Raw genomic sequence first — 15,307 nt, 5'->3', positions numbered from 1 at the left:
CAGATTCTCTGGTATAAAAGATTATACTAATAACTAAATACAGAATTAGTACATATAAATACAGATTTGATAAAACACACAGAAGAAACTGGTTATCATGAATGGAAACTAACACTACCTGTCCATTAGTTAATTGTTAAACTATGACCAGTTAGCATTGGAGGAGATGAAAACAGTAAAAGAGAAAGTCAAAGACAAAGTCAGACACAGCTGGAGCCCTGGGGACCTCGGCCAACTAGCCATCTAGTGCCCTCCTGGTCATTCAGTGTTGGCTTCCCAGTCTGATGAGAGAATCTTTACATCCAATGATTCTAATGGTCCCAGCATCTGAGATGACTTTTACATCTTGGCAATAGAGCAGTAGCACCAAATGCCACAACCAGATACCAAGAAGAGAAACAGAATAGAGAGGGGATAGCAACAGTTTATAAATATTATATGAGTTATACAGTATTTCTGTTCAAATGAGTAACAAACAGAGATGCAGTCTGCACAGCTAATCAGCAACTCTAGTCAGGGTATTCTAAACTGAAGTTGTGAGTCTTTAGCCTGATTTAAAAGCTGAGACTGAAGGGGTACCTCTTATAGTTGTAGCAGGCAGATCATTCTACAACTTCGGGACCCTGTAACTAAAAGCCTGACCTCCCGCTGCTATTTCATTAATCCTTGGAATTATAAGCAGACCAACATCTTGAGACCTTAATATGTGCTCTGGTGTGTAGGTATTGATAAATTCAGTTAAGTAAGCAGGATCTCATCCATTTAAGGCTTTATATGTTAAAAGGAGGATTTTGAAATCTGCCCTAAACTTAATTGAGAGCCAGTGTAAGGATTAAAGAATTGGGGTTATGTGTTTGTATTTCTTGTCCTTGTAATAATTCTTGCAGCAGAATTTTGGATTAACAGAAAGCTGTATAAAGATTGATTTGAATAGCAGCATTTCAGTAGTCAATCCTGCTAAAAATAAATGCATGAATTGATTTCTCAGTGTCATGAACATTTGAAAATATTTTCATTTTCCAAAATTTTTAAGATGGAAAAAAACATACTTTGGATAATTTTTTAATGTGCGCTTAAAATAACATGTTAGTGTCAAAGATAACACCTAGATTGTGGGCTGATTCAGTAAAACTTATAGCTATTCCAGCTGAGTTAAACAGTAACAGAATGTTGTAGCGATTAGCATTATTCTCCTCAATAAATAACATTTCTGTTTTATCTGAGTTCAAAGACAAGCAGCTCTCATCTATCCACTCCTAATTTAATTAAGGACAACATCGGAGAAAGGTCATTTGGTCTAAAAGAAAGGTTTAACTGGGTGTCATCTACATGCAAGTGAAGATTAATATCATTTTTTCTAATGAGAAATACCAATGGAAGCATGTAAAGTGAAAATAGTAAAGGTCCCAATACTCAGCCCTTCGGGACACCATATTGAACTTCTGTGTATAATGATGGAGCATGTTATATGTTATACATATTCAAGTCATATTGTTTGTTTTATATCTTTTTTATCATCATTCATGGCACATTGTGTAGATCTTTTTTGGGTAAATTATTTATTTATTTTTTTAATTTTGTTTCGTTATTACTGTTGCTCACATGGATGCCGAACCTCGAATAGCTTCACGAATCCTTTCTTTGTCTATGTTACATTACGTCATCACTATGAGCATCTCCCATGTTCATTGTGTTAACTGCGAGAGGAGTATTTGAACCGGCAGAGCTCGTATGTTTTCTGTTTTAACATTTCAGCCTGTTAATAATAAACATTAACAGATAAAGGAGTTCAGTGTGGCTTCATTACCCCTGTATGGCGGTTCGCATGAAGTGACACATCGTAAGTCACAACACAGAAGCTTTGAGGTTAACCAGATTCAAAGCCAGAGCACAGGAGTACTGGGAAACACCAGTTACATTGGGATCACTGAAAGTCACATGCAGATGCCGTTTTGCTTTTTTTCCTCCCTAATACTACTGATCACCTTTATTCTTGTGACAAGGTCAATTGCCTTTTTCCTGTAATTGTAAGACAGATGTAATTGAACGTAGTTGAAACAACTGCAGATAATTAACTGAGATAGAGATGAATAAGTCACAGCATACGGAGCTGGCCTGGTAAAAACTGTTGTTTGCCCGTGAGACGGAGTAAGACTACCTGTAAGTAAAACAATTGTTAAAAGTGTCAGTTCACACATCATTTTGTACATTTAGGTGTCCCTCATAAACACCACAGAATCATAATCTACAGTATAGCTAAATCAGACACAAAGGCTTCCAAATTCAACATTTATGTTAATTTGTTTCTACTTTGTTTTTGATGTATTGGAACAAATCTTTATCCTTATATGTGGTAGTTGTGTATTTAGTGAGTGGTATCATCTGTTCTTGTATTTTGCATTCAGAGTTGTGGCTGTGTTCCGGCCTGAGATCGGTGAGTAGTCCTATGCAAGAACAAAGCCGTTTATTCTGTTGTGTTGTATTCCTGAGGTGGCCATGATAGATTGGTTATCTGGCTCTGTGAAGAGGATTATTTGTGTTCTGTTTTGTGTGTTGTATTTACCTCATTTCTTTACACCCATTGCACGTTCAACCTACCTGGAAGGGGGTCTCTCTCTGAATTGTCCTTCCACGTTATATTTTGAGAAGTTTTTTCTTATCTCCTTAAAGAGTGAAGTATTGCAACTCCCACAAATAAATATTTGGGTGCCAACCTGGTTGTTCCCTTTTAATTTAATCCAAAACAAAAAACAGTGAAAAGGACCGCTATGCATGCCAGTACACTGAATAACAAAAAGCAAAATAAGAAAACTGTCAGGCTAAGTGAATGGGTGCTTTCTGTCAGGATAAAAGGAGCTCCGTCCTGTAGTGCAGTCTGTTCCAAATTGAACACCTCTGCAGGCTTTATAGGCAAGGAAACTGAAGGGGCGGAGTCAGTTGCCCTCACAGGCCGTCTTTTTGGTAAGGTTAGTGTGAGTGCCCCCTCTCGAGCCAGTGTGGTATTACTTACCTCAGGCTGATCCACAGATGCACATGCTGACAAGAGTCAAGGCTGTCAAAAAACAAGGCCTGTTAAAGCCCATTGAGGCATTCCTAGAGAGATTTTGGGCTATAAAAGAAAAAATTATTTTGATGGCGACTGAAATGGAATTGCTGTAAGTTATATAACAACTTTTTTTGTTTTTAACAATTATGGAAATTTTTGGGTGCCCCCTCGTATGCTACTAAACAGGGTGGGCCAATGAGAAAAGTAGGCCTACCAGGGCCCCTATACTGGCGTCACGCCTGGTTGTAACTAGTCTTTATTTCTCTGCAGGGCGCTCGTGTCAAAGCCATCATCTTGATAAACCCCCACAATCCTCTGGGTGACGTCTACACTTCCACCGAGATGATGCAGTTCTTAGAATTTGCCAAAAGGTAAATGAACAGTTTGGTCATGCACTAAATCCTTTTAGAATCTGTTCACATTGTTTTTTGCACAATGGGCACACACTTGTCCTCAAAGCTGAATCTTTTCTTTTGCAAATAGGAAATGTTATCTTTCAGTTAATTTATAGAACTACCACAATTTTTTGCAATGAGTATTTTCCCATTTTCATTTTCAGTATTAGTAATTCATAATTTTAGGATTACATCAATCAATCAATCCATCAGCCAATCGATAAATTGTGAAAACTGTGACCGAGCTTTGCACTTCTGCTGTCATTGCAGACATGAGCTCCACGCTATCATTGACGAGATTTACATGCTTTCCGTGTTTGATGAGCGTACAACTTTTCAAAGTGTTCTCAGCTTCAAGAAGTAAGTGTAACTATTCTTCATTATTAAAAGGGTGTGAGACTTTAAACACAAACCTCATGGACAGATGCCATCTTTTGCTCCCTGTTGAGGAGGTCTTGGACAGTTAAGATCAAACTTGTGACCTCAGGGAGACCTCAGTTGCAGTTCTTGATTGAATTTGCAGTCACTACGGGCTGTCTAGTAAGAAAAGTTCTGAAGGTGAGGGGAGTCCTTTATACATTTTATTGAAAATACAAATCCAAGCCACTCCGAAATCCAGGTATTGCATTATATTCAGGATGTTGGTTAGATGTTAGGTTATTATTATTATTAGATGGATGAGGTGAATGCTTACTGTATGTATAAGTGAGGTATCTGTAAACAAATGAGAAAATATTCACATTGAGCAATCACTATATGGATCACCACACCTTATCTGCAGGTATATGCAGATCCCATGGATGCTCAGGGCTTATATAAAAGCCTAAAGACGATTGTGCACACAAAACGAACACAAGGGCTGACAGCGGAACTGAGGATCAGCTGGGCTTGGGGACACCATACCTCAGCAGCATCAGTCCACACATATTGCTTCTTGTGCAATTTTAGTGGGCAGCAGTACAAGTGGGTATTTCAAATGTTCTTTTTCAAGAATATTCTGGATTTTTTTTTTTTATAATCTCAAACCACTGTAGGTCAAAACTGTGAATGCCAAACCCGTGGATAAGGCAGTCGACTGTAATTATAATTGTAATAATAAATGACAAGAACAATAATAGACTAATATATGAATAATAGCAAGTATCAACTATAATGTATTTCAACGTACATAACAACAATGAGTATGATTAGACTTTTGTATATACAGTCGTCCCTCGCCATATCGCAGTTCACCTATTGCGGCTTCACTGTATCGCGGGTTTTTTAAATACATATAAAAAAGGGCCCTAGAATGTGTACCTAATTTTGTATCACGGATTTTTCTCTATATCGCGGGATTCTGCTATTGGCTGATGGATGGGAGGCAACCAACCAGAGCATTGAGCACTCATTGGCTCAGTGACCGTAGCATCAGTCTGTTTGCTCTCTCGCGCTGTGGCCATGCATTCAGCATCTCGCCTTGTCCACTTCACATTGATGTCTGATCGATGCGCGTAGTGTTGCTCTGTGGTGTTGTGCTTTTGTGAAATTTTCATAAAAGATTTAATTTATTTCAAGCCCTACAATGTCACCCAAACATTCTGTGCCTTCTAAGGCTTCTGGCAGTGAACCCAAGCGCCAGAGGAAGATGCTTACCATCAAGGAAAAGGTGGAACTTCTCGACATGTTAAAGAAAGGTAAAAGCTACGCGGCTGTAGGCTGTCATTACGGGATCAACGAATCTGCGGTTCGCTATATAAAGAAAGACGAGAAGAATATTAGGTCTACGGCAACAATGACTTTTAACAAGACTGCAAAGAGGGTGGTCACTTCCCACAATAAGGTCATTGTGAGGATGGAGTCTGCATTGGCCCTGTGGATCAATGACTACAGGAAGAAGAATATCTCACTGGATACCAACACCATCCGGACGAAGGCCAAGAAACTCTATGATAGTTTTGCAGAAATCAGGAACGTTCACGACGGTGAAGAGAATGAAGATGAGGATGACGACTCAGAAGCAGGACCGTCGAGTGCTTCTCCCACCAGACCCACCCCATTCTGTGCCAGCAAGATCTGGTTTGACAAATTTCAGAAATGCTATGGACTCAAGAGCGTTTCTCTACATGGAGAAGCTGCCTCTGAGGATAAAGCCGGAGCCGAGGAGTACAAGCACATGTTCAAATCCATCATCTTTGAAGGGGGCTATAAGCCTGAACAAGTGTTCAATATGGATTAGATGGGCTTATTTTGGAAACGCACTTTTATTATGAAGGACGAAGCCAAAGCCCCTGGTTTTAAGGCCCAAAAAGATAGAGTAACTTTGATTATGTGTGGGAATGCTGCGGTCTTTATGATAAAGCCAGGGCTTATTTATAAGTCAAAAAACCAAAGGGCCCTAAAAAACAAGAATAAGAATGTGTTGCCTGTGTACTGGATGCACAACCCCAAGGCCTGGATCATGAAACTCCTCATGACTGGTGGTTCCACCAGTGCTTTATCCCGGAGGTTAAGCTTTATCTGATCATGGACAATGCTGGAGGCCATGCTGTCGATCTGTCGTATGATGGCGTCCAGATAGACTTCTTGCTGCCGAAGGCGTTATTCGAGCTTTTAAGGTGCTCTACACCCGAAACGCCCTGCAAAACCTCTTTGAAGCTATGGACTTGGATGAAGACTTCTTGGTAAAGGCGTACTGGCATGACTACACAATTGTATCGTGTCTCCTAAATATTCAAAAGGCCATAAAGGAGATGAAGAGTGAAACTTTAAATGCCAGCTGGAAAATTTTGTGGCCAGAAGTGGTCACTCTGTCAGAGCTCCAGAGGTCCTCTGTGGAGAGAGGAGAACCTTCCAGAAGGACAACCATCTCTGCAGCAATCCACCAATCAGGCCTGTATGGTAGAGTGGCCAGATGGAAGCCACTCCTTAGTAAAAGGCACATGGCAGCCTGCCTAGAGTTTGCCAAAGGGCACCTGAAGGACTCTCAGACCATGAGAAAGAAAATTCTCTGGTCTGATGAGACAAAGATTGAACTCTTTGGTGTGAATGCCAGGTGTCACGTTTGGAGAAAACCAGGCACCGCTCATCACCAGGCCAATACCATCCCTACAGTGAAGCATGGTGGTGGCAGCATCAGGCTGTGGGAATGTTTTTCAGCGGCAGGGACTGGGAGACTAGTCAGGATAAAGGGAAAGATGACTGCAGCAATGTACAGAGACATCCTGGATGAAAACCTGCTCCAGAGCGCTCTTGACCTCAGACTGGGGCGACGGTTCATCTTTCAGCAGGACAACGACCCTAAGCACACAGCCAAGATATCAAAGGAGTGGCTTCAGGACAACTCTGTGAATGTCCTTGAGTGGTCCAGTCAGAGCCCAGACTTGAATGCGATTGAACATCTCTGGAGAGATCTTAAAATGGCTGTGCACCGACACTTCCCACCCAACCTGATGGAGCTTGAGAGGTGCTGCAAAGAGGAATGGGCAAAACTGGCCAAGGATAGGTGTGCCAAGCTTGTGGCAACATATTCAAAAAGACATGAGACTGTAATTGCTGCCAAAGGTGCATCGACAAAGTATTGAGCAAAGGCTGTGAATACTTATGGACATGGGATTTCTCAGTTTTTTTATTTTTAATAAATTTGCAAAAACCTCAAATTAACTTTTTTCATGTTGTCATTATGGGGTGTTGTGTGCAGAATTCTTTTTTTTTATTTTTTTAATATTTTTATTTTATTAATTTTCATTGTAATCATTCCATACAAATAGATCAATTTATAACCCAGCAAATTTGAAGACAAATCAAACCCCACCCCTGAGAAGGAGAGCTTAGCTAAAGGAAAATTGCTTTAAGCTTTTTAATAAGGCAACATTAAACACAAGAAGGGGAGAAGTAATTATCTATATAAATAAGAGATGGAGAAGGGAGTTAAATGCAATAATAGTTATTTCTCTTATTCTAAAATAATATTGATTAAATCCTGCCATGTTTTGAAAAAATTTTGTACAGATCCTCTAACTGAAAATTTGATTTTTTCCAATTTCAAATAATATAAAACATCGGTTTCCCACTGACTTATAAGAGGAGAATTAGGATTCTTCCAATTTAACAGAATAAGTCTGCGTGCCAAAAGTGTAGTGAATGCAATCACCGTTAGCTTGTCCTTCTCCAATTCAAGTCCATCTGGAAGAACACCGAACACATCTGTTAGTGGGTTAGGAGGGATTGTGATACTAAGGCTGTCTGAGAGGCACTTAAAAATTTTTGTCCAAAATGATGTTAGTTTGGTGCAGGCCCAGAACATGTGACCCAGTGAGGCAGGAGCTTGGTTGCAGCGTTCGCAGGTTGGATCCTGGCCTGGAAACATTTTGGACAGTTTTAAGCGAGACAGATGAGCTCGATATATAATTTTTAGTTGAATAATTCTATGCTTTGCGCATATAGAACTCGAGTGAATTCTCTGCTTTGCTACCTTCCACTCCTTTTCTGATATATTGATTAAGAGATCTTCTTCCCAATGTCCTCTTGGGTCTTTGAAAGGTAGGGACTCTAATAAGATTTTATATATTGCGGAAATAGTGTTTGTTTCCTCGGAATTGAGCAGTATTTTTTCCAGCATTGTCGAGGGTGCAAGGTGGGGGAAATCGGGCAATTTCTGTTTAACAAAATTTCTAATTTGAAGATAGTACAAGAAATGTGTAGCTGGGAGGTTAAATTTTGAACGTAATTGTTCAAAAGATGTAAATATGTTGTCTATATAAAGATCTCTGAGCATTTTAATCCCAAAACTTTTCCAGGTATTAAAAACTGGATATACTTGCGAAGGTTGAAAGAGGTGGTTCTCTTGCAGAGGTGCCACTGATAAAAGATTTTCCATCTTAAAATGCTTCCAAATTTTATGGGCCATCACACTGAACGTTCTGCCACCCATTGTTACTAACCTGTATTTAGGTACAGTGAGTAAGTTAGCGTCCGATGACCTTAATGCACAAGCAGGAGTGTAAGGAAGCAGTAGCTCCGACAGATAATGAGGGGCTAAACCATGAATGGCTTTAAAGGTGAGAAGAAGACTTTTATATTTGAATCTTGAAAAGACTGGTGTGTACTGCTCTTAGAACCGGCACGATTATAATATGTGCTGCCCCCCTAGAGTGGCAGCAAAGGAAAAAGAAAAAAAATAATCTGTTGCGCGAGTGACCAACACTACTTTCCTACTACACCACCGCAACATACTACATACTGTTAGCTCCTCCCTGTACTGTCTGTTGGCTCCTCCCCATACAGTCTATTGGCCCTCCAAGCCAGGTGGCCGGCCTTATAAATTAAGCCATTCCACTAATAACAGGAATGGGAAAAGGTACAAACTCACAGTGACGCACAGATATTCCAGATGACCGTTACAGGTGACCAAAGCAAATCATAGAGGACAGGAGTGATCTGAGCAGATTTTTTAGTGTGTGAAAGTAGACGAGCAGCAGAATTCTGGACATACTGTGATCTACTGATATATTTAGTCGGGAAGCTATAAAACAATGCATTGCAATCGTCCAGACAGGAAGTGATGATGAAAGCATGAATGAGTGTTTCAGTATCCTTCACACTGAGGAAAGAATGAAGATGAGCGATGTTGTGGAGTTGAAGAAAAGCTGTTGGTACTTTTGAGCTAAGGTGTGGTTGGTGGTTGGTGATCAAAGATGACACTCAAATTATGGACTGATGCTGAGGGTACAACCAGGATCCCATCGATGTCAATTTTTAGCCCACGAAGGGTAGAGAGGACAGATTTGGTACCAACTAATAAGATTTCTGTTTTATCAGGATTAAGTCATAAAAAATGATCTGTCATCGAATGCAATCAATCAGTGTAACAGGTGACGATGTTGCAGTTGCATCAACACTTATATAAAGTTGTGTATCATCGGCACAGCAGTGGAAGCTTAGACTATATCAGATGAAAAATGAAAAGCTGAATTTCATTGTTGTCTTGGAGAATACTGCTGTACTTATTATGTTATCTTGAGTGCCATTTGAAGCCCATATGGAGTCACAGGCATGGGAAGACACACACCCCAGGTTGTCCATAGCATGGATGATGGGGAGTGAGCATGTGCCGCCTGAGATACATAAACGGCGCCCCTCAGTATCCATAACACACTTTCAGTATTATTAAACGTTTTGGATTTGCAGGAGGAGGGGAATTGGGAGAGTCCCCCTCAGAGTCCGTAGCACAAGCCCCTCGAACTACCAAAATGGTGAGCCACTCTGGAAAATGAATTGGAAAGTTACGGAGCACACATCACTTCACTTACATAAATGGTGCCCCTCACTCTCTGGAATGCGCAATCCTTAACTTTCATTAAAGGAGCCCCTCGGGTGCCACAGCCACCAATGCCAAATTTCTCCCTGGGGACAAATAAGATTCCATCTATGTTTTCTAATGACTGCCTCTGGTTATTTTCAATGCGTTGAATGAGTTTTCTTTATTTTGTTCTGTTTGTTGAACCTGTGGTCACAAACGTGTTCCATACTTTTGTTCTATAGAAGGTGAAAACTCTGCTCTTGTCAGCAATCAATAACCTAATTTGCCTAAATAACATGACTAGTTATAGAAATGCTTGAAATGTGCCAAGTTCAAGGATTAATCTGAAATTTTTGAATTTTTTTTTGCAGGCTTCCTGACCCACAAAGGACACATGTGATGTGGGGAATAAGTAAGGTACAGTAATTGAGACACCTCTACGCCGGCTGTTCTGTGGGCAGAGGGGACAAGTTAGCCTGTGATGGGATCATTAAATAAGAACAAATGAGCTACATGGGAGACGGAAGGAGTGAAACCTTTACAGTTTAAGGGAAACTGAGATTAAGGGGGGGGCATGAGTGACGTGTGTAAAGTGACACAAGGAATCAGGCAGTGGGCCCCAATTGTTTTTTTTATTTTATACTAGCTGTCCCCTGCGGCTCCGTCCGTGTAGTAGTGAAACAGGACAAGACGTTAAAAATCAATAAACAAACAGGTGTCACTAGCTAAGTGGAGGCAAGGTACACTCCAAAACGCAGAGGTAGATCTACTCAAACGGAGGCTGGCGTGTGAGTGAAGGGGGCCCTGCCCGGCTCCCCACTCCTGACGTCACGCTTCCCCATCCCCTCGGCCCGCAGCCTCTCTCTCGGATCAATGCGAATATATCATTCCTGCAAGTGAACTATGATTCGTAGCGTGATGAGAGAAGTCACAAAATCAACCGGAATGTTCAAGCAAATTATAGAAAAAAGTGAACAGACATACAGACAGACAGGCGTTGGATTTTTTTTTAAATTAATTTAATTAAATTTAATTAAATTCATTTTTTTATATATATATATATGGAGATAAATTCTGCAACAAGAACACAGGGACACGGTTTTAAACTTGTTAAGGGTAGATTTGTGATGGTGTGAGTCGTCTCCTTGCTACTACTGAGATGAGCCAGCAAATGAGGACAAACACACACAAAGCAAGGGGAAGGTGAAAAAGCACTCTAGTGCTTGTATTAAAAAAATTAAACAGTGTTCCAAAAAGTGCAATACAAAATTCATAAATAAATAATCTAATTAAAAGAAGGTGTCTATATGGATGTTAGAACGATCAAATAAATAATCCATTTAAACGAGGTTAACCCTTAAACTGCCGGAACTGGCTATAGCCAGGTCCCAGTGCAATTAGCCAGCACGTTGGACCTGATCAGTCCGTGCCGTACATTTGTTGAGCCACCAGCTCATGACCACTGGCGCCCCCTAGCAAATCAGCGTCTCTGTCCCTGGGATTCAGCCGCTGCACTAGACAAGCCTGTTGGCATCAGCGTTGGCCCCTGTGTTCTTGCGTGCAGCCAGTTCAAGCGCAGTCGGCTCGGTGGTTTACTGAATTTCATCAATGGCATCACTTGCACCTTGTACATATAATAAGAGATTGTTGCAGTTGTTTTTTTTAATAGTTTTTGCAGTTCATTGGCAGTGTGTAAGATGATCAGCGTTGCAGTAATTGTGATGCTCTTTGCTTGAAGAAAATATGTGTTCCGTTAAAATTTCACTTTTTCTTGGTGAATTGTGATGTTTCCTTAAAAAGTACAGCAAAACGGTATCTGGCATCCAGGGGGTGCATTAACCACCCCCCTCCAAAAGCATGTGGCAGTTTAAGGGTTAAAACATGGCAGGAAACTATGTGGTATAGCGGGTTCACAGCTCAGATTGAAAAGGCCAGTTTTTTAAATAGATAATCGCCGCACTCGCGGCTTAAAGAGGGGGTGTGGTAGTGTGGCCGGAGCGGTTCCCGGGCGTAGCCGTGATTGAAGCCGGGAGCTGCTAATCCCCACGCTTTGATCCACGTCCCCGTAATATATAGTAGAAGCACGAGGCTTACAGATGGAGAAAAATGGAGGTTAGAAGTGAAAAAAAGCAGCAGGGATGAGAAAGCCGGTGCGTGAGAGTGAGAGCGAGGGCAGGTTTATTGACAGTAATGCAGCTGGTAGGTGAACCCCGAAGGAGTGTTTGGCCAACTCTCGGCGGTAACAGATTGAAGCGGTCGCTCCAGCTGAGTAGTTTGAAGAAGCTGGAGTGACCGGCAGAGGAGTCGACTGGCCGTTGAAGGAAGCGGCAGTCGAGGAGGCTTTGGGACCGTTGAGCCCCAGCGTGAGCGCCCTGGCTGCTGGGGAGGGAACGCAAGTCTCGGTCTGGCTGGAGCCTTACATAGCCGGGGATCAGAAGGCTATCGGAGCAGAACTGAAGGGAGCTGCATTTGCTGGTAGGGCGACTCCCCTGTTGCGGGGCCCGTATGGGAGAAGCAGGGGAGCCGCTGGTAGAAAGAAGTAAGCACCAAATTTTTAAGAAAAGACTGCCTCCAGCCATTGTTTTTAGCCTTGTTTTAAAATGATGCATTTATTGGATTTTAACCTCCACCTTTTCACCTGTTTTAATGGATTATTTATTTAAGAACTATTTGAGACACTGCATTATTTATTTGGACACTGTTTTTGGTTTTGTTGATTTTAATGAAAGCACTCTGCACTTTTTGCACCATCCCCTTGTTTTGTTGTTGATGTCTTCGCTGTCTAGCTCATCGGTGACATTACCAACGGTGTCGGGTCTGAGAGCTCCTCAGAAGCCTAGATGGGAGCATGGAGTAGAACCCACATTGTCACACCCCCCCCCCCCAAAGTATGTGGCACTTTAAGGGTTAAAAGACGGTAGGACACTGTCCTTAAAAACTGACGTCTCCTTGACTTCACCCAATACCCACTCTTGCAGCCATGGAGGTGCCTATCCAGCAGTTCAGCCCACCTTCAGCGCTGCTCCTAGGCTTGTCTGTGGCCCCAGCAGGGCACTACTCCAAAGTCGCCGACTCCCACCCCTCTGGTCCGTGGCACTACCCACAGGATGCCTTTCTCTGCCTCTCACCCCCCTCCCCCCCGCAGCCGCGGCACATCTCTCCGGTGAGTCCCTACAACTGTGCAGCTTTTCAGCTACTTAGGCTCCCAGGTCACTCAGCTGGAGTGGCCATCAGCCTCTGAGCGCTGTTGACACGCTCCCCTAGGGACTTCCTCCCGGCTGTCTGCCTTCTCTCTGTCTTGTTCACTCACATCCTCTCTCCGTTGCTGATGCCTTCTCTCTCTCTCTTTATCTTTTAACCTCTTTTCGTTTTCACTCCATCTCTCTTTCTTCCCAATTGACCTTATTTCTTTTTTTCCTCTCCTGGTCTAGCATTCGTGCGTGCTTTATAAAACCAGGGACGTGGCACAGCTGCAGCAATCAGCAGCTCCCGGCGACGATTAGGGTCACTGGCGATCCTGCACCTCTGCACTAAGAGTAGGACCGTCTGCTCTCTCAAGGCAAAACAAGTAACAGCAGCAAAAACGGCTCACTAATTTAGTAGATGGTTAGAATGAAAGCGTGCAGCCATTGTGGCCCACCAGGACCGGAGTTGGACACCCCTGAGTTAGTCAATAAAAGGTGTCATTTTGCATAACTTCTCATTGCATTCATAATGGCTAACACGGTACAACACCTTAAACTACAGAGCACGTCAGAAAGAAACCAGACACCACTCATCACTCATGCTGTACCATTCAAGTGGTGAAGTGTGGTGGTGGCAGCATCAAGCTGTGGGCTTGGGGACTGGGAGACTAGAATGGGTAGAGGGAAAGCTGAACAGAGCAAAGTCCAGAGATATCCTTAATGATAACCTGCTCTAGAGTAGAGCACTTTTGACCTCAGACTAGGCTGATGGTTCACCTTCCATCAGGACAATGACCCTAAATACAAAGCAAAGGCAACACAGGCGTGGCTTAGGGACAACTCAATGAAGGTCCTTGAATGGCCCAAATTGAATAACTCTGGAGAGACCTGCCAACAGATGTCCACTGACGGTCTCCATCCAATCTGACAAGAGCTAGAGAGGATTGGCAGAGAAGAATGGCAGAAAAATCCCCAAATCCAGGTGTGTGAAGCTTGTTGCGTCAGACCCAAGGAGACTCCAGGTTGACAAAGGGGGCTTCAGTGATGGGCTGAATAAAGGATTTGAACACTTGGGTCAATGTGTATTCTTCTTCTTCTTTTGGCTGCTCCGGTTAGGGGTTGCCACAGCGGATTAATAAAGTATCTATCTATCTATCTATCTATCTATCTATCTATCTATCTATCTATCTATCTATCTATCTATCTATCTATCTATCTATTATATAGTGCCTTTCACTCTATCTATCTATCTATCTATCTATCTATCTATCTATCTATCTATCTATCTATCTATCTATCTATCTATCTATCTATCTATCTATCTATCTATTATATAGTGCCTTTCACTCTATCTATCTATCTATCTATCTATCTATCTATCTATCTATCTATCTATCTATCTATCTATCTATCTATCTATTATATAGTACCTTTCACTCTATCTATCTATCTATCTATCTATCTATCTATCTATCTATCTATCTATCTATCTATCTATCTATCTATCTATCTATCTATCTATTATATAGTGCCTTTCACATGTCTATTTATCTATCTATTATATAGTACCTTTCACTCTATCTATCTATCTATCTATCTATCTATCTATCTATCTATCTATCTATCTATCTATCTATCTATCTATCTATCTATCTATTATATAGTACCTTTCACTCTATTTATCTATCTATCTAAACCTCAAATTTTCCGTTCTTTAAACTTAAAATGCTATTTATTAAACCCACCAATAGATGTCACTATTACCCCATTTTCCAATTACAGGCAGTGCAAGAGGCCCAGGACAGCATTCATGTACAAGATGGGAAATGCCTCAATTTTAATACAATTCTGTACACTCAAACAGGTCGAATTTAGCATCTTAAAATAAAGTACAGCATATTGCCCTTGAATGTTAACAGTGAATAATATTAATAACCTGCTCAGTCGCAAACAGAAGGGTAAGTGAGACAGCGTCTTCAGTTGACATGTTTGCCCTATAAGCGAACTGGTTTTGGTCTAGGGAGGTGGGGATGTTGCTCTTAATGTGTCAGAGGACAAGTCGCTCAAAGCACTTCATAACAATAGGGGGCGATAATCGCTCAGGGACCTCACCACTGTACGATTGTAGCAGACGTGAGGCAAGTGAGGACAGAGACCAGTTTTAGAGAGATGTTAAACAGGCTGATGAACTCTGTTGTCAGGTGTTTCGCCCACTGCTTCAGGACCCATCCAGGAACACCATCAGGACCAGCTGCTTTATTAGGGTTAATGTGGCTTAGACAGCATGGACGTGTGTGTGTTAAGAGACAGGATGTTGTTAAGGGTTGGCACCAGTCACTGTGCAGAGTTCAGCATCCTAACAGCTTGATAGAAGAAGCTGTTCTGAAGCCTGCTGGTCCAG

The 15,307-nt window shown here is 41.8% G+C and overlaps 2 protein-coding genes across 4 annotated transcripts in view; one reads left to right on the top strand and one right to left on the bottom strand.

Moving 5' to 3' along the window:
* LOC127526518 (uncharacterized) overlaps positions 1-15,307 on the bottom strand; it is a 499,994-nt gene that overhangs the window by 77,526 nt on the left and 407,161 nt on the right. The window lies entirely within an intron of this gene.
* Positions 1-15,307, top strand: part of LOC114645667 (1-aminocyclopropane-1-carboxylate synthase-like protein 1) — a 201,453-nt gene that overhangs the window by 103,722 nt on the left and 82,424 nt on the right. For all 3 annotated transcript variants that reach the window (XM_028793495.2, XM_028793494.2, XM_051923617.1), the window contains exons 9-11: positions 3,317-3,417; positions 3,712-3,801; positions 10,093-10,138. In XM_028793495.2, coding sequence (XP_028649328.1) covers positions 3,317-3,417; positions 3,712-3,801; positions 10,093-10,138 — 237 coding nt within the window. The remainder of the gene's footprint in view (positions 1-3,316; positions 3,418-3,711; positions 3,802-10,092; positions 10,139-15,307) is intronic.

Source organism: Erpetoichthys calabaricus, chromosome 2, assembly GCF_900747795.2.
Source record: "Erpetoichthys calabaricus chromosome 2, fErpCal1.3, whole genome shotgun sequence".
In the NCBI taxonomy this organism is placed as follows: Eukaryota; Metazoa; Chordata; class Cladistia; order Polypteriformes; family Polypteridae; genus Erpetoichthys; species Erpetoichthys calabaricus.
This window is presented reverse-complemented; position numbering and strand designations above follow the sequence as displayed.